Here is an 18,481-nt window from a genome sequence, read left to right on the forward strand (position 1 = left end):
AGGTTGAGCGTGGTCTGTATACGCGGAATAAGAGGGCGCTGATTCGCTGAAGAATCTGATAAGCACTCAATTGATCCCCTCGAAAGATAAGTCAACGATCGATGCTTGTATGTGATCGTGAGGCAGTTTTCGCCCCCAGATAATATCAAAAAGCTCAATAACTTAAATACAATTAGGCCATAATGTGCAGACATCCCATATTCTCCAGAAAATGACAGCGAGAATTGAAGACGGCGCATTGCGACCGTGAAAAGGTGGATAAATATCGTACACCAAGGGATATATATATATAAACAGAGAAGTGAATCGCTAACGCCCTCCAAACACTCCCAAAGGAGTGAAAACAATAATAATAATAATAATAATGCATTATCCTCCGCGCACTCAGAACATCGTCATTAGGCCTGTCGTAATTGCCAACATGAGAGCGACACAAGCAACGCGATTGGGGGTTCCACCGCCAACGACTCCAAGCGAGGCTGAAGTCTTGCCCGTCTTAATGGCTGCCAAAGACAAGTTGGCTGCTGGCCAGCTACAAAGACCACTACCTTCCATAAATTGGGTCGGATAGAAGACTCGAGGCTCACCCTTATCCATGTCGACGGTGAGTTCTCCCATGTCGTTGAGCGTGTAGTTCTTGCAGGTTAGAATCTCAGTCACCACCGTGCCCGCATTGTAGCTGAACGGTAAGGTAAGCTGATACGCCCCGCCTTGCGATCCTTGATTGTTGAGGAGTGTCAAGACTTGGAGACCCTCGATGCCCTTGACGAAAGCGATCTCACTGCTGCCGACGAAAACAGATCGTGACTCAGTCGTCACGTAGTCGTTATCGAGCTTGTAAGCGTGTTTTCGAATCGTGTTGAGTTTTTTGATTAATTGGTAAAGGACGGCGTCGGTATTATAGTCGGTAAGCCATATGGCTTGACGGTTCAACGGGGTGCCTGTTCCTGGGAGGTGCTGTTCTTGGCCTTCGTAAATCATCGGCACGCCGTCGAAAAGAATGGTAAAGGCGAGGATGTTTTTGGCAAGCTTCAAGTAGTATGTTAATTATTGGGCGGTCGGGTTGTGCGGGGCATATAGACCTACCGAAATATCGTCGTCGAAACTGGCAATGCGTTCGACATCATGGTTCTCAGAGAAGGAGACGAGAGATGTCACATCTGGACAGGCAGCCTTCATCTGTTCCACCGTCAACGCGAGTTGGCTAATGTTGCCGTTTGTGAAGGCAGTCAACATTGCGTAGTAGACCGGATAGTTTGGCATGCTACCAATGTACTTCTCTTGGTAATTGCAGATAATGTCGACTTCCGATTGAAGAACTTCCCCGGTCATGAATGCAGTGCTCGAGTCGACGAAATTCTTCAAGAATCCAGGACTGACGTGCTTGGCCGCATCGATACGAAGCCCATCAACGGAATAAGTCTTCATTACGTCCGCAGCCCAGTCGATCATAATCTTTTGAACGTCTTCGTGCTCAGTGTAAAGATCGGGAAGAGCGACATACGTGTCACCTGTTTGACACAGTTGCGCGTTGGTAAAGTTCTCCCAGTTGGTGATCTTGCAGTAAGGATGGAAGTAGTCGGCATTGTTGAATGGAGTGAGGACGGAGTAGTCGATGTGAGTGGCCGGGTTGCTTCCATTGGTCATGTAGGCCATGTTGTTGATGACCGTATCCATCAACAGGTACATCCCTCGCTCGTGAATAGCATCACTCAGATCGAGCAAGTCTTGTTTCGTGCCGAAATTTGGGTTGATTTCGTAGATATCCAGTGGCCAGTACCCGTGGTAGGCTTCACCATAGTAAACGTGACCGGAGAGGTTCTCAATGATGGGAGATATCATAACAGCATCAAACCCCATGCCTTGGATATAGTCAAGGTGATTGATTGTACCTCTCCATGTTCCTCCGCAATAAAGGCCCGCCGTGGTGTTGCATGGGGCAGTAGTCGAGCCATCTGTGCGTGCAAAACGATCTGTCATGGTTTGATAAACGACTCTTGACTTCCATTCAGCCGTAGTTGCAGCCAAGGCTGAATTAAGTAGGCTCAAAGACAGGAAGAGCTGGGTCCAACGGCATAGATTCCGCGGTGCTAACATTTTGGCGCATGAAAGGCGCGTGCCAGGCTGTGAAAGTCGAAAAAGGGATAGAATAGGCGCGAGAAAGAGCCCAAAGGCGAGGGCGAGGGAGTGATAAGATTGCGTGTAAACGAATGAACCAAGTAATGAGTGAATTAAGATTGCAAAAGGATGAAAAACGAGTGCGGGGGTTCAGGCAAAGAGAGAGCAGAAGGAATCCATCCCGGACTAGACGATTAGAACCAAAACCGTAGTGAAGAAACGGGGAAGAGCCTGTGCAAGGGGAAAACCTCGGCCCCGCGCCGGTAGTGATTCCATATCGCACTAGCTTGAGGCTAGCGCTAGACTGGACTATGCAAAATTCCTTGTTTGTGGGTGTGACCTGGATACAAAAGATAACCTAGAGCTAATCCAGGTTTGGTTCATCCGTCGAGTCATGAGATTATCCTGATATGAGTGCTCGAGGACGCAAAGCCAATGGATCTAGCGTGGGTTTATTTTAGGAGACCGAGCATGTAGATAGATAGCACACTGCTGCACTGGAATTTTTGTGGCCCAGGCGTCATTTTTCAAGGTTTGTGTGAACGGTTCCTGGTGGACTGCTGGGGTAGAAGAACAGTGGATAAACTTGGAAAAATGAGGACGGGTCTAGTGTGGTCTAATATGTTTCTAGGAAATCAGGCATTGTAGGTTCCTGACTCAGAGACTCAGCCGAATAAGCGATCGACAGTTTACTTTCTGCGACAGAAGCCTTCTCGATTGTCAAAACTGAGACTCTCATGCCCCATCCTCGTAATGACGCGTGGGGGACTCCATGTGGCCGTGAGACCTCTGTGAGACCTCCGTGAGACCTCTTACTCAAGAATTAACCGTAACGGTTACATTTCTCACATTCTGGGCGGTACCTGCTTTTCCAATTCAGAAGGGACAATTGTCCGAGACAACCCTGCTCGGTGGCAGGGGTCGTGGGGAGGGGGGTGTTTCTCTCTCATTTCCACATCTCGCCCAACCAGAGACAGGAAACCCAATCTTGGAGGGCCTGGATGCCTGAGGACTCTTACCCTGGGTTTACGCTGTCAGATACCTCAGTACGGAGAACGGAGTTCCTAAGTACCTAATTAGTTGGGTTCGGGGGTGATAATTCCGAGACATTGGTAATTTAGTCAGAATAACAACACCAACCATAATTGCATCACGGACAATCCACGGGTCCGGCCTTGGCACTACTTATATTCCGGGAATACGAAAGGAAAACCCAAGCAGTTCCGCACCAGAGACCAGGTATTTATACGAGGGATGGGCAAGACTTGAGAGAATTACTCCCTTGAGACAAGGGGCAAACGAGCACCAGCAGTGCGCATGATAAGAGGATGTGATTGGCGTGAGACCGATATCGAGTCCAAGGAAAAGCCAAAGGTGCGTGCGAGTATCCCAGCACCAGTCAGCATCCACACCGGGTGGCTGTTAACCGGTGGCTGTTTTGCTTATCTAAACCAATGGATCGACGTAGGCGGCTTGTTCCGGGTTTGTGGCGTTCAGGGTCCGACTGTTGGTATGTATGTCTCAGATCCACACTAGGCAGAGGAGCGAATGCCTTTCCAGATTTATCCGAGTAGTCCGTAGGTGCAAATTACACCTCAGCCTTCGGTAATCGTGCGTATAGGGCGGTGGGACATGTCACCGTTTGACTAGCCCTCGTGGCATGTGGTATGCACGCTGCATTCTTCAGTCACATCCAATATTGGCTGCGGATAAAAGTTTGGCATTGGGCCTGAGATGATCAGCACACAATCCCCACAGGCCAAAAAAAAGAATGGAATCTGGCCGAGAACTGGGATTGCGAGACAAATGCCCCACCTCCATATGTTCTGTGGGTGCCCCCCTTTATTTTTTTTTTGTCTACGAAAAAAGGGAAAAGCTGGGAAAGCTCGAGAAAATATGATACGATAAGGTGACTTGTAAGCACCGTGTTCTTGGCATCGTACCTGAGCCGATCATTGGCTGTAAACTAACAGAGCCGATAACCTTCGAATGTGACGCTAACATACCGAGCCAAGTTTTCAAGCTTCTAGGAATAAAGGGGCGACGGTTTTGCACGGTGAAATGTGAAGTGAAAAATACGATCTCTCTAAAAGGCAAAATTACCGCCAAAAGCCAATCGGCCGCCGAAACGCGGGATCCACCCGCGGCACCGCAGCCGAAAATTGCAGAGGGTCACGGCCCGTATTTTTCGATATCGGTAAAATCTCATAGCGCTGGTTCGATCTATCTGGTGTATTCTCTACTTCCCAGAATGCCGGTGAACACGAGGTGCTCCGAGCGTCTCACCGCGTGCATTTCCGAACTTTATTCCACTCGGATAGATTGACTAAGGAGGCTGAGAAGGCTGAGAAGGCTGTGAGCTGGCCGTTGCCTAGCGGCAAAGATCGCAATTATCTACGGTTTGTGATTCATGAGGTCTACGTAGTACGGAGCTAAGAGGCAGCAACCGGTGTTTCTAATGTTCTTCGAAACGGCTGCTATGTCTGTTTCAGCGAAACATGGACGGGATCCACGGATGGACCAGTCCGCCAGAATAACGGGGCTATCTGCAGGTGGTGCCCTACAAGGCTCCTGTGTCTTTTTCTTAGATCCGCAAATGGCTGGAACTGGCTTTCTATCGATACGAGACCGCTGGCTCCGCCCTTTTCGGTGTGTCCCCGTGGGACTTACCTTTGAATAGGCGGTGGGTTCCTGGCTCTGCGAGTCCAATGCACGTACACTAGTGGGTTTTAATATTTTAATGCGACTAAGAAAAAAAATTTATTACACCCCAATAATTCCCAATCTAGACAGAGCTCACGGCGTTAGCCGCAATACGGTCCGGTTCCTGCCAGTCTTAGCGTTCTCGTTCGCATCTACGCCAAGTTCTATTATCAGAGCCGGGCCTCTTAGCTTGTCTCAATTCGCCTAGCGATACTAATTTAATCCGACATTTATTTTTGTGCATGCCTCAAAAGCCGAGGCCACTAATTTTGCCTTCGTGTCAGCCTCGTTCGTTTACCTTATTGAGATGTGACTTACCTTTCTTTCTTCTTTCCTCCATCTCTCCCCTTGTCTCAATACCTGGCGTTCTTCTTGACTTCTGTTCTTGATGCGCTGTCCAATCGTTTATTGAAAAAGTATATTGGGTACCTGGATCGCCATCATCCAGATAAGCCCCCGCATTTCTTTCTTTGCGGGTTCCTGAAGCAGAGCGCGACACTTGCGCACACCTGCTCTTTTCCGGGGATATTTCTTCTTTTCTCCTCTGAAACATCCTGGTAGCAGGACTGTCAGAGGTTGACGAGGATCACACCTATATATCACCTAATCTACAATGAGGTGGTCGACATACAGCGGGTTGGCGGCGCTCTTCGCCGCCACCGCAGCATGCTGGCCTTACGACGAGTCGTTTCTTGAATACAATCTGAACACAAACAAGACCGCAACAGAACCTACGGACTACTGGGGAGAATGGCCAGGCCACACCGGAAGCTATCATCCTTCCCCAGACAACTGGCGCTTCCCCTTCTATACCCTCATGATGGATCGCTTCGTCAATGGCGACCCTACCAACGATAATATTAATGGCACATTATTCGAACACGATCTTAACTCAAACCAAATGCGCCATGGAGGTGATGTGGAAGGTCTTGTCGACACACTGGACTACCTCCAAGGAATGGGTATCAAGGTTAGTTTTCTTCCACGCGCATCGGAAATCTCATTCTTACAAGCGTGCAGGGTCTCTACCTCGCTGGTACCTCTCTGATGAACCAGCCTTGGGGCTTTGATGGTTATTCTGCTTTGGATACAACGTTGCTGGATCAACATTATGGTACCATTCAGGTTTGGCGAGATGCGATTACTGAGATCCACAAGCGTGGCATGTATGTCGTCTTCGACAACACGATTGCTACGTAAGGCTTCTTCTACTCCGAGACTATGGGAATCAATCGCTAACCAAATATTTCCAGGATGGGTGACTTGATCGGGTTCGAAGGACATCTCAACACCACGACGCCCTTTTCTGAGAAAGAATACCCTGTTCAGTGGAAGACCTCCCGTCACTACGTCGATTTCGAAATCGGAAACACATACAATGCTAGTTGTGATTACCCCCGATTCTGGTACGAGAACGGCTATCCGGTCAATCAGTCTATGACCGCAGAGCTTGTTGGTTGCTACGACAGTGATTTCGATCAGTACGGTGACATCGAAGCTTTCGGTGTGTACCCCGACTGGAAGCGTGAGCTCGCCAAGTTCGCCTCCGTGCAGGACCGTCTTCGTGAATGGCATCCAGTCGTTCGTAGCAGACTGATTCGTCACTCTTGCATGATCATTGCTTCTTTGGACATCGATGGTTTCCGATACGATAAAGCTACTCAATCAACCGTGGATGCGCTCGGAGACATGTCTTCCGCCTACCGTGAATGCGCCCGCGCTGTGGGCAAAGAGAACTTTTTCATCGCAGGTGAAATCACTGGTGGTAACACCTTTGGATCCATCTATCTTGGTCGTGGCAGACAGCCGAACCAGTTCCCTCCCGATGCTATTAGTGCGATGAAGTTGACCAACGAGTCCGATTCCCAGTACTTCCTGCGTGATCTTGGCCAGGAAGCAATTGACGGCGCCGCCTTCCACTACTCTACCTACCGTGCCCTCACTCGTTTCCTGGGCATGGACGGTCAACTTTCCGCCGGTTACGATGTGCCCATTGACTGGGTTGATGCATGGAATGAAATGCTGCAGACGAACGACTTAGTCAATGCGAATACTGGAAAATTCGACCCTCGACACATGTATGGCGCCACCAACCAGGATGTTTTCCGTTGGCCGGCAATCCAGTATGGTATTGAGCGTCAGCTGCTTGGCTCCTACATCACTACATTGCTTCTTCCTGGAATTCCTCTTGTTCTGTGGGGTGAAGAGCAGGCCTTCTACGTCCTGGACGCAACTGCAGAGAATTATATCTATGGTCGTCAATCGATGTCTGCTGCCACCGCTTGGGAAATGCATGGTTGTTTCGCCTTGAATTCATCTCAATACTATAAATGGCCCGTCGACAACGCTCGCAATGGTTGCCGCGACCCAACAGTATCCTACGACCACCGCGATCCTTCTCACCCAGTGCGCAACATCATGAAGCACATGTTTCAACTGCGCGAACAATTCCCTGTTTTGAATGATGGCTACTCGATTCAGAGACTGTCAAACTCCACCGAGAATGTGTACTACCCTGGTTCAGCCGATGTCGCTACCCAGACTGGAATGTGGTCCGTTGTGCGCAACGTCAACATCGATGTCCAAGATCTGGGCTCTGACTCTGCCAACCAGCCTATTTGGTTGGTCTACCAAAATACCAATCGGACAATTGACTACACGTTTGATTGCACCTCCAAAGACACCTCGATTGCCCTGATATCCCCGTTCGATGCAGGCACCACGGTCAAGAATCTCTTCCATCCTCATGACGAGTTCAAGTTGGAGGCTAGCGCGCTAAAGCTTGGGTTGAACGGATCTACTGAATACAACGGTTGCTACCCCAAGTTGTCTCTCGGTGCCTATGAGTTCCGTGCCTACGTTCCCATAGACCAGTTCCAGTCACCCAGGCCTATGCTCACCGCGTTTACCCCTGGTCACGATGCTCCTATTCGTTCAACTGTGGCACCTAACCTCTCGGAAGATGTGCATATTGAGTTGTACTTCTCACAAGAAATGGACTGCGATTCTATCACCAGCGGCATCTACTTGAACTCATCGACAGAAACTGGCAACACGGCGATACTTGACTCGAAGACTGTCAACTGCACAACTATCTCTGAAACCGATACCACATACACTGGCCAAATCCCCAGCGTTTTCAAGTGGGCTGCGAACTTGACTGGCGTTTACAACGGTGTTCACCGATTGACTCTAAACAACGCAACCAATACTCATGGAACCGCGTCCACTGAGGCGGTCGACCACTTACTGTTCCGAATTGGCCAAATTGATAACCCCATGGTGTTCCCCACTGCCAACTACTCTTCCAGTTTGCTTCACCAGGAATCGAGCAACGATACTCTTTTCATCCAGCACCACGCTGCTGGCGCCGATATGTACCGTTACTCCACTAACTGGGGCACGACTTTCTCCAATTGGATGACCTACAATGGTGGTAACAATACTATCGAGACCCTTCCTTGGTCTGGCACAAAGAAGCAAGCTTGGGATGGCGAACATGTGCGCGTTGAGTACTGGAGCCGCTGGACTGGTAGCAGTGACTACGTTCAACAAGGTGATACCAACTGGAAATCCGGCGTTCCACGTCGCTTCCCTCATGCCTTCTTCAACGGACCTTACAACGAGTATGGCTATGACAATGGACTTGATAACACGATCAAGCTCGACGAGGAAAGTGGATACTGGAAGTATCATTTCACATATGAATGGCCCGCTGTCGGACAGCTCAACATTTGGGGTATCAACCCCGATGGAACTCCCGATCAGAGTTGGGTACTCGGTGATGCAGATGGTGACAGTATCTTGGATCGTATGCCTCCTTCTTCCCTGACAAGCACTATTATCAACATCACCAAGTCTCCTCCCTCGCCGTACGTGGCCTGGGAGCTCTTCATCAACGATGCTACCCAGCGCTACGATCTGATTCCCGTTGGTTCTCAACACTCGCAAATTGTCATGTTTGTCCTCTTCTGGCTTATTCCCGGTATCACTGGAGCAGCCTGTGTCTGGATCTTCATGAAGTCCTTCTACAAGGTAAAGTTCAACGAGAACGGTGCCACTGAGAAGTCTGGTTCTCTGCTGGCTCCGATGGTCTTTTTAAGGAAGCTGAAGCCCTCGCGTTCCACCGAGAAAGGTGATCATGTCAATCCTCTTATGCGTCTTGCAAACAAGTCCGGCTTTATGCAGAGCACCACTGCCCTCGCTGGAGCTGCAGGAAATGGCAAGCGCCGCATGGTTCTCATCGCCACCATGGAGTACGATATTGAGGACTGGGCTATCAAGATCAAGATTGGTGGTCTTGGTGTCATGGCTCAGCTCATGGGTAAAACTCTCGGTCACCAGGATTTGATCTGGGTTGTTCCTTGCGTTGGTGGTGTCGATTATCCTGTCGACCAGCCGGCAGATCCCATGACTGTGACCATCTTGGGCAGCGAATACCAGGTTCAGGTTCAATACCACGTCTTGAAGAACATCACCTACGTTCTTCTCGACGCTCCCGTATTCCGCCAGCAGTCGAAGTCCGAACCTTACCCGGCACGCATGGATGACTTGGACAGCGCAGTCTACTATTCCGCTTGGAACCAGTGTATTGCCCAGGCCATCAAGCGCTTCCCTATCGACCTCTACCACATTAACGATTACCACGGATCCGTCGCTCCTCTCTACCTCTTGCCGGAGACTATCCCTGCCTGTCTTTCTCTTCACAACGCTGAGTTCCAGGGTCTTTGGCCTATGCGCACTCAGAAGGAACGTCGTGAAGTTTGCGAGGTTTTCAATCTCGAGGAAGAGGTTGCTCGTCGCTACGTCCAGTTCGGTGAGGTGTTCAACTTGCTCCACGCAGGTGCGAGCTACCTCCGCGTCCAGCAACAAGGTTTCGGTGCCGTCGGTGTGTCCAAGAAGTACGGCAAGCGTTCTTACGCTCGTTACCCCATTTTTTGGGGTCTGCGCAAGGTCGGTAACCTGCCAAACCCCGATCCTTCTGATGTCGGAGAATGGACGAAGCAACCTATCAAGGACGAGGATATTACCGTGGATCCCGACTACGAGGCTGGTCGTGGGGAGCTCAAACGACAGGCTCAGGAGTGGGCAGGTCTCGAGCAAAATCCGGATGCTGATCTTTTGGTGTTCGTCGGTCGCTGGTCGATGCAGAAGGGTGTCGATCTCATCGCTGATGCACTTCCCGCTGTTCTTGAGGCTCGCCCCAATGTGCAAGTTATTTGCATTGGCCCCGTCATTGATCTCTACGGAAAATTCGCAGCTCTCAAGCTTGGTCGCATGATGGAAGTCTACCCTGGCCGTGTCTTCTCCAAACCCGAGTTTACTGCTCTTCCTCCTTTCATTTTCTCTGGTGCTGAATTCGCCCTGATCCCGTCTCGTGACGAGCCCTTCGGTCTCGTTGCAGTAGAGTTCGGTCGTAAGGGTGCCCTCGGTATTGGTGCTCGTGTTGGTGGTCTTGGTCAGATGCCTGGTTGGTGGTATAACGTGGAATCGACCTCGACTAAGCATTTGCTGGTCCAGTTCAAGCTGGCTATTGAGGCTGCGCTTAACTCTAAGGTTGATACCCGTGCCATGATGCGTGCCAGATCCGCGAAGCAACGGTTCCCCGTCGCTCAGTGGGTTGAGGATCTCGAGATCCTCCAATCTACTGCCATCGAGGTCCACAATAAGGAGGTTGCAAAGGGTCACGGTCGTCCTGTCACTTCTTCTGGACTCAACGTTTCGGGAAGAAGCACACCTACTGGAACCATGAGATCCCAGCAGTCTATGGCTCTTGGTCCACTGTCCCCGCCTTCTAACGCCGCCTTCCCTCATTCCAGAGATAGCAGCTACTCGAGCTTCAATCAGATCAGCGATCTGGGTGGGAACAAGAGAACAACTATCTACAGCCGAGACATCAGCCCGTCAGAGACCGAGAAGCCCAAGTCCGGCCTCAGCCGTTCCCTCTCTCTGGGTGTTCGATCAGGACCTGGTCACCACGACCGTCGTGGCCGTCGCAACATGCCCGAGGGCGATCTTTCGGAGGCCGAGAATGAGGAAAGCAGCGACGAAGACAGAGCCCACAGCATCTATGGTGATGATGAATACACGCTTACTCCTGCCGAGGTCGAAGAGGGCCGTCGCGCGCAGGCTGCTCAGAGTCAGAGACAGGTCTCCTCCGGCTTGTACTCCCCATCTCGTCGCATGAGTCAGGAGTCCACACATGCTAGATTCCTCGCTCCTCCTATGAGCCCCGGAACTCCCCCAGCCGGACCCGATCAGCTTCTTCTTCCTCCCCAGCCCTTCGCCCAGACCAACCGATTCAGTAACGCATCTGTTCTCTCTCTTGATTCTGTTGTTGGCAACAAGAAGGATTTCAAGCTACAAAAGGTCGATCCGTTCTTCACTGACGGCACGGGTGAATACTATCACAACTTTGAGGAAAAGTTGGAGGGCCTGAATGGCTCCAACTCTGAAAGTGAGCTCTGCATTGAAGAGTTCCTGGTCAAGAGTGAGCAGGAGTGGTTCGATCGCTTCCGCAACGCCAAACTTGGTCGTAACAACCACAACCCGAGGTCCCCAACGCCCTCAATCTTCCGTTCAAAGCACAGTGCATCGCCCGCAGGAGACTATGATGAGGGCCTCTCTCATATTGCTCTCAGTGAGAGTAATGACAGTGAAGATGATGAGTTCCTTCTTGGAAAGGACTATGTCCCTCCCACAGGTCTCAGAAAGTGGATGCAGATCAAGATCGGTGACTGGCCTGTATATTCGATCTTCCTGGCTTTGGGTCAAATCATTGCCGCGAACTCGTACCAGATCACATTGCTTACCGGCGAAGTTGGTGAGACCGCAGAGAAGCTCTATGGTATCGCTACTACCTATGCCATTACCTCTGTGCTTTGGTGGATGTGTTACCGCTACTTCAAGTCTGTCGTCTGTCTCTCAACTCCCTGGTTCCTCTATGGTCTGGCTTTCCTCCTGATTGGCTCTGCTCATTGGGAAGGCAACTCCTTCAACCGCGGATGGATCCAGAACATTGGATCTGGATGTTACGCCGCCGCTTCTTCTAGTGGATCTATCTTCTTCGCCTCCAACTTCGGTGATGAAGGTGGTGCCCCTGTCGAAACTTGGATCTTCCGTGCATGTGTTATTCAAGGTGTTCAACAGGCCTATGTTATTGCTCTTTGGTACTGGGGTTCGACCCTGACCAAGGCTAATAGCGAGGGCCTGCTGAACTCTGACACTGCCATCTCAAACACTTGGAAGATGTCGGCTATCTGTTATCCGATCGCAATTTTTATCTGGGGTGTTGGTCTGCTGCTTTTCTTTGGCCTGCCCAACTACTACCGCCAGAAGCCTGGCAAGGTGCCTTCCTTCTACAAGTCTCTGTTCCGCAGAAAGATTGTCCTTTGGAACTTTGTGGCCGTCATCTTGCAAAACTTCTTCCTCAGTGCTCCCTACGGTCGCAACTGGAGCTGTAAGTCTTCCCTCCAATCATGCTTTCAATTTTCAAAATGCTAACTTTCTTTCTTTCCAGTCCTGTGGACCACAGCTCACGCCACTGCATGGGAGATCGTCATTCTGTGCATCGTATTCTTCGGCATCGTGTGGTGTATCTTCCTATTCATCATCAGCAAGTTCTCTAAGCGACACAGTTGGTTCCTTCCTGTTTTCGCCTGTGGTCTAGGCGCGCCTCGCTTCATTCAGATCTGGTGGGCTGTCTCGGGCATCGGCTATCATCTGCCCTGGGTGGCAGGTGGATACACCGGAGCAGCCCTCGCTTCTCGCAGTCTTTGGCTGTGGCTCGGAGTGCTGGACTCGATCCAGGGTCTCGGATTCGGTGTCATCCTTCTGCAGACACTGACACGTGTGCATATGTGCTTTGCACTCATCGCCTCACAAGTCCTTGGTTCCATCGCAACTATTTGCGCACGAGCCTTTGGTCCCAATGGTGTAGGCCCTGGGCCCGTCAGCCCAGACATGACCAAGGGAGCTGGGGAACTGGCAAACGCCTGGTTCTGGGTCGCTTTACTGTCCCAGCTCCTCATCTGTGCTGGGTTCTTGCTGTTCTTCCGGAAAGAGCAGCTTTCCAAGCCCTAAGCACGACTCAATGTGCTCCTCCGTTCTTCATTCCAAGGCCATACTGGGTCTTGGGTGACAACACACACACACACACACCCCCATCCACACACCCATACACACACACACACACCCCCATCCACACACCCATACACACACACACACACACACACACACACACACACACACACACACACACACACACACACACACACACACTCATGCATATTTGATATGACTCGCATTTACACTCCTTCCATCCTGCACATTTATACGGTTCCTTTTACTTTTTGGTCGGTAGTGTGGCGTTCCCGGATATACCGATAACTAATTGATGTGACAATCATCGGACTGTATATAGATACTGTTTCTGTACTCTGCTTGCAAGTTATCCCCCTGTTTTTTTATCTTGATACTGTTGTTCGATGATACTTTAAAGTATATCTGATATCAAATGTGTGGACACGCCCACTTTCATGTTTCCAACATTCGAAATAATATCTACAACCATGTGTCCGATGCATATACATTTTTCTATTTAACTGTAGCATATTCATACACATGACTATGAATAGGAAGATGCCTTAGAAATCATTAGAAAAAACGACCTTAGGTAGTGGATAAAAGACCAACTAGAAGACAGAACTTTGGTATGACCATGTGTGGCTAACAACGGCGGGGAGCGCGGTTAACGGAGATAAGGTGGAGTTCCGCCTTACATGTCAACGTTCTGATCTCCTCATCCACCCCCGCCTTGAGTGGACTCTTCCAATCCGATCGGAACCATACATCTGCGCTATAATTTACCTGAACGTTTTCCAATAATTCCCATGTCCAATCCTAGTCCCATCTCCGATCCTGCTGGCGACCCATTCGTGGAGAACTCGGCCGCAGCGCGCAAGAAGAGGACCCGAGTGCAGTTTTCGTGCACAGCATGCAGAGTCCGAAAGTAGGCCTTGTTTTCTCAAAAGACTTTTTGTTGCCTTGTCTTATTACTGATCACCTGCAGGCTAAAATGCTGTCGCACGTTCCCGTGCACGAACTGTACGAGGCGTGGCGACGCAGAGTCATGTACCTTCGTTGGTCGTGGACCACGAGGAAAAGCTCAACATGGGCGCTCGAGCCCGACCCTCGTACAGGATCGCTTGCAACATTTGGAGAATCTGGTGATGTCGCTGGCCAAGCAGCAGAAACCTGGCGATTCAATACCCGACTTCAACGCTGCTGTGGCTGCAAATAGCGTGGGCTATGACACGCCGCCTTCGCTGTCTACTGATGATCGCGAAAACAAGCAGTCACTGCGTGATCCCGGCACACTGCTCGTGAACGGCGAGGGAACGAATTATATTGATAGCGCGAACTGGCGTGCCATTCTTGAAGAGGTTTGTATTGATCCTGATATCATTGAGAATTGTGAGCTGACGGAATCCAAGATCAATGGGGTCAAGGAACATATTGAAGAGCTTGCAGAGAACTCTGACGATGACGGACTTGAAGAAGATCCATATAGTGATAACTCCCCGGCTCTGCTACTTGGAACTGGTAGACCTTTCAGCAAAGAAGAGCTGATCGTGGACATCCCACCGCGATCGACTGTTGACCGACTCGTCTCTCGCTTTCTCAAAACCCCGGAGCCATCAATTCTGGCGATCCATGTGCCGACTTTCCAGAAAGAGTACGAGCAATTCTGGACGTTTCCGCAGGGTATGTCTTACACATGGATCGCCCTGCTTTATTCAATTATGGCCTTGTCGATATCCATGTACCACCGAAGCGATGAACCTCTACCTCTCAACACGGTTGATTCGATGACTGCTTGGAACCATTTTCGAAGACTGGCAGCACAGTGCTTGACACAAGCGAACTACATAACACCTGGACAGCACAAAGTCGAAGCGCTGCTCATGTACACACTGTCTGAGTTTTATCGCAACCTGGATGCCCAGATGGGAGTTTCGTTCCTCTTTGGGATCACGATTCGACTAGCCATGCGTATGGGATACCATCGTGACCCAAGCCACTATCCAGGCCTTTCTGCCAAGGATGGTGAAATGCGCCGCCGTACATGGGCTCTATTAACCCAGCTCGACACTTTAATCTCGTTCCAGGTCGGTCTGCCACGGACCATCCAGCCCTGGTTTTCGGATACCGGGCTACCATCGAATTTGTTAGACACAGATTTCGATGAAGATACAACTGTATTGCCACAGAGTCGACCTGACGATGAACGAACGCCTTCCTCGTACACATGTGCCAAAGCCCGCATCCAGCACGTCTTTGGACAAATTTCCGACTTGGCATACTCACGCGAACCGGTGTCCTATGATGAAATTCTGGAGATCGAGCGTCGTCTTGACGAATCGCATAACATGCTGCCTTCATTCTTCCGGATACGCCCAATCGGCCAATGCATTGCAGATCCGTCAGAATTGGTTATGCGCCGGTACACACTGGAAATGCTCTACCAAAAAGCACGAATTGTGTTGCATCGTCCGTACCTTGGCGAGAGGCATAGGCATGATCATTCGCGAGTAGTCTGCTTGACAGCAGCCAAAGAAACTCTCCGCCATCATGCAGATATTTGGAATGAGTCTTTGCCCGGTGGTCAATTTCGCGCCGAGCGCTTCTTTGTGAATTCCTTCCAGAACACGGACTTCGTGCTCTCTTCTATGATTCTGTGCTTGGAGCTTTCGCATGATAATGAGCGTGGACACAATGCACATTTGAGTCTCCAAGAGCGCACCAATATTTTGGTCCTATTGGAGACGACTCAAAAGATCTTCGGAGAGACTCGGCGTCGGTCCGTCGATACACAGCGAGCATTTGCCGCGTTAAGTCTCATGCTCGGTCGAGTCAAGGGTAACCCTCTGCAGAGTCTTTCGTCTAGGAGCGACAGTCAAGATATCTCCATGGAAGGTATGTCAGAAACCTTCTTCCTTGGCGGCGATGCTAATCAAGAAACCAGATAAAACGCCCTTCCAGCCATTAACAACTCTGATGGGACAGCAACAGTATCCGACCTATACATCGGATGGTGAAATGCCGATTGCACTCTCCAACACCGATGGTGCAACCCATTACCCTTCTCTGGGCGTGATCGAGGAAATGCTCAACACCCCTGCTCAACTAGACTGGCGCTTGTATGACAGTCGAGTGTCTGGCCTTGAAGAAACAAACCAGGACAACTTTTGGTTCTCAGGCACTCCTCCTTTGCCGCTCGAGGTTGATTTCACGTATCCTCCCGGTGGTAACTTATAATCTTTGATGGCATGATGATAGTCTTACTCGAGATGAAACATATTCTAGTTGTCCACAAGTGCAAAGGAATAGAACAAAGAAAATAGCGAATGTAGAAAATGGTATACTTCACTATCTACATAGCGGAACGCGGAGTCTCGGCCGCAAGATTCCGCGCCAACTTTTCCAAGGTTCCGCGCCATCTCCAATTCCCCGATCTCCAGTCAAGCTCAAACTCGCCATTCCTCCTCCCTCCCGCTTCCAATGCGCCCATCCTGCAGTCTGCGACAAGTAAGTCGCACCAGTCGCACCCTCCTGCACTCTCAGGGCCCTGCACCACTCCGAACCGCTTGGACAATCACCACAACACATCGCCCACGCCATGCGATAACTCCACAATGCGCACCTTATACACCACGCCGTGCCTTTGGCCTCCCCTCGCTCTCATCCTTCATTCCCTCACCTAATGGCAACAGCGACCCGAAGCGCGTCCTCACAGCCACACGTACCCTCCCCTTCTCGCCCGCCCTCCTCTTCAAAGTCATCTCCTCGGTCGAATCCTACTCGCAATTCCTCCCCTTCCTCACAGCCTCAACGGTTACTGCCCGGGATCCAGATTCAGGATATCCTACCCAAGCCTTCCTTACCGTCGGCTACGGTCCTCTCAGCGAGACTTTCACTTCACGGGTAGACTGTGATTCAGCAAAAGGAATCGTCGAGGCGCGCAGCGGTGCCAAGTATGGGCAGCAGGGCGAGAAGGCGAAGGGCGGGATGAGTGGGTTCTTCCCCGGTGCGAATGAGGGGATCTTTGAGTATCTTGATACAAAGTGGCAGTTGGCACCGTTGGCGGTTGACAAGAAGGGTGGGCCGCAGACAAAGGTTGATCTGGAGGTGCGGTTTGAGTTTAAGAATCAGTTGCATGCTGCCATGATGAGTGCTGTGGAGGGGCAGATGGCCAATGTTATGATTGAGGCATTTGAGAAGCGTATGAGGGAGACGCATTCTCAGGGTCAATAGAAGAGAACCATGGGCATCTAAGTTGTATACTAGTGGTGTTCTGGCTGGGCATGTATATATATATACGGATTACATAGACCATCCCCGTGATTCATAGAAGTATCGAGCGTGAATTGCAAGATTCATTTCTATAGAGTCTGCTGTACAGGATAGATTTAGGAATGGTAAGAGAAATGGAACATGATATATAGTACAAATTATCAAGGCTTTTGACGCTCAAAGCATGCTCAGGCTGCGATTCCGGTTGGCCGTGGTCCGCGCACCCTTGACCGAGCTGACGGCGTTGTAATTGTCAAACACAACGTCCCAGTTGATCCGGTCCCACCAGCGCTCCAGGTACTCCTCCTTGCCGGCAATACCGTAGTCCATCATCCAGGCATGCTCCCAGGTGTTTACGCACAGAATGGGCTGGACGTCGATGGCGCCGGGGGCCAGGTTCTTCTGGTTCTGGGCGTGGGCTCCCATGGCACCGGCGAACTGGTTGCCGAGAGGCGCGTCGGGGGAGTGGGTGGCCATGTCAACGGGTTGCCGCCGGGAGTAGGCGGCCGGGTAGGGCGAGCCGGCGTTGTAGGTGCAGAAGATCTGCATCAGACCCTCGCGCTCGAGGTTCTTGGCGAGCCAGACGAAACCAGGGCCGAACATGGCATTGGCGGTGGCCAGGAAGTCGAGCTTGAGGGATTCGACGGAGGAACAGGTGTCGACGATGTCCTTGGCGAACTTTTCGGGAATCTTGGTGGAGGCGGGGGACTGCAGAGCTGTCAGGAATATTCGTTTGAATATAATTGCGAGTTACTCACAATGCAGTTGAAGAAGAAGTGGTTGTTGTGGGCCATGGAGGCGTAGTTGAAGACCGAGGCCATCTCCGGGCGCTTGGAGTACTTGACCAGCAACTCTCCGGGTTTGGCGTCCGCATCGGGGGTGTCTATAGAGAACAATCATGAGATCCCATTCATCCTTGTATCATTTAAGACAATCGCAAGCTCATGGCCCTCATGGCCCCGACAATCCAGCAGGGCAGGTGGACTGACCTTGTGTCAACAAGTTGAGCTTGTCCACGAGAAGGGTCTGGTATTGGGTCCAGGAGAAGTCGAAAGCCTCAGGTGACATGAACTCGGGCACACCGTTCTCCTTATAGTAGGCGTCATGCTGCAATTGGGGGATACGATGGAGGCCACGGGCCTGGGAGCGGATGGCGGAGATTGGGGTCTGGAGTACAACGCGATCAGCACGGGATGGGAGATTAAAACAAGGCAAGAGTCACCTGGAAAGAAGCCGCGCGCAAAGCGCTCGGCCGGGCGAGACGACTGAACATATTGTGTGGATAATGAGGTGGGCGACTCGTCGC

The 18,481-nt window shown here is 50.9% G+C and overlaps 5 protein-coding genes across 5 annotated transcripts; 3 read left to right on the forward strand and 2 right to left on the reverse strand.

Moving 5' to 3' along the window:
• Window positions 1-384: 384 nt before the first annotated feature.
• On the reverse strand, window positions 385-1,980 carry N7443_006117 (alpha-amylase; the record flags this gene model as incomplete). The annotated part of the gene is made up of 2 exons (XM_056886173.1): window positions 385-1,029; window positions 1,087-1,980. The coding sequence occupies 2 exons, from the start codon at window positions 1,978-1,980 to the stop codon at window positions 385-387; spliced, it is 1,539 nt and encodes a 512-aa protein (XP_056741621.1).
• Window positions 1,981-5,434: 3,454 nt separating this feature from the next.
• Window positions 5,435-12,903, forward strand: N7443_006118 (uncharacterized protein; the record flags this gene model as incomplete). Its single annotated transcript, XM_056886174.1, has 4 exons — window positions 5,435-5,791; window positions 5,842-6,017; window positions 6,075-12,280; window positions 12,341-12,903. 4 exons carry the CDS (start codon window positions 5,435-5,437, stop codon window positions 12,901-12,903), a joined length of 7,302 nt encoding a protein of 2,433 aa, XP_056741622.1.
• A 1,148-nt stretch (window positions 12,904-14,051) lies between these two features.
• On the forward strand, window positions 14,052-15,851 carry N7443_006119 (putative C6 transcription factor; the record flags this gene model as incomplete). Its single annotated transcript, XM_056886175.1, has 1 exon — window positions 14,052-15,851. One exon carries the CDS (start codon window positions 14,052-14,054, stop codon window positions 15,849-15,851), a length of 1,800 nt encoding a protein of 599 aa, XP_056741623.1.
• A 532-nt stretch (window positions 15,852-16,383) lies between these two features.
• Window positions 16,384-17,136, forward strand: N7443_006120 (ubiquinone-binding COQ10-like protein; the record flags this gene model as incomplete). Its single annotated transcript, XM_056886176.1, has 1 exon — window positions 16,384-17,136. The coding sequence occupies one exon, from the start codon at window positions 16,384-16,386 to the stop codon at window positions 17,134-17,136; it is 753 nt and encodes a 250-aa protein (XP_056741624.1).
• A 216-nt stretch (window positions 17,137-17,352) lies between these two features.
• sod4 (mitochondrial 37S ribosomal protein mS42) lies at window positions 17,353-18,448 on the reverse strand (the record flags this gene model as incomplete). Its single annotated transcript, XM_056886177.1, has 4 exons — window positions 17,353-17,883; window positions 17,934-18,058; window positions 18,165-18,342; window positions 18,398-18,448. The coding sequence occupies 4 exons, from the start codon at window positions 18,446-18,448 to the stop codon at window positions 17,353-17,355; spliced, it is 885 nt and encodes a 294-aa protein (XP_056741625.1).
• Between the last annotated feature and the right edge of the window lie 33 nt (window positions 18,449-18,481).

Source organism: Penicillium atrosanguineum (genome assembly GCF_028827265.1).
Source record: "Penicillium atrosanguineum strain IBT 20685 chromosome Unknown utg000004l_segment0_segment0, whole genome shotgun sequence".
NCBI lineage: Eukaryota > Fungi > Ascomycota > Eurotiomycetes > Eurotiales > Aspergillaceae > Penicillium > Penicillium atrosanguineum.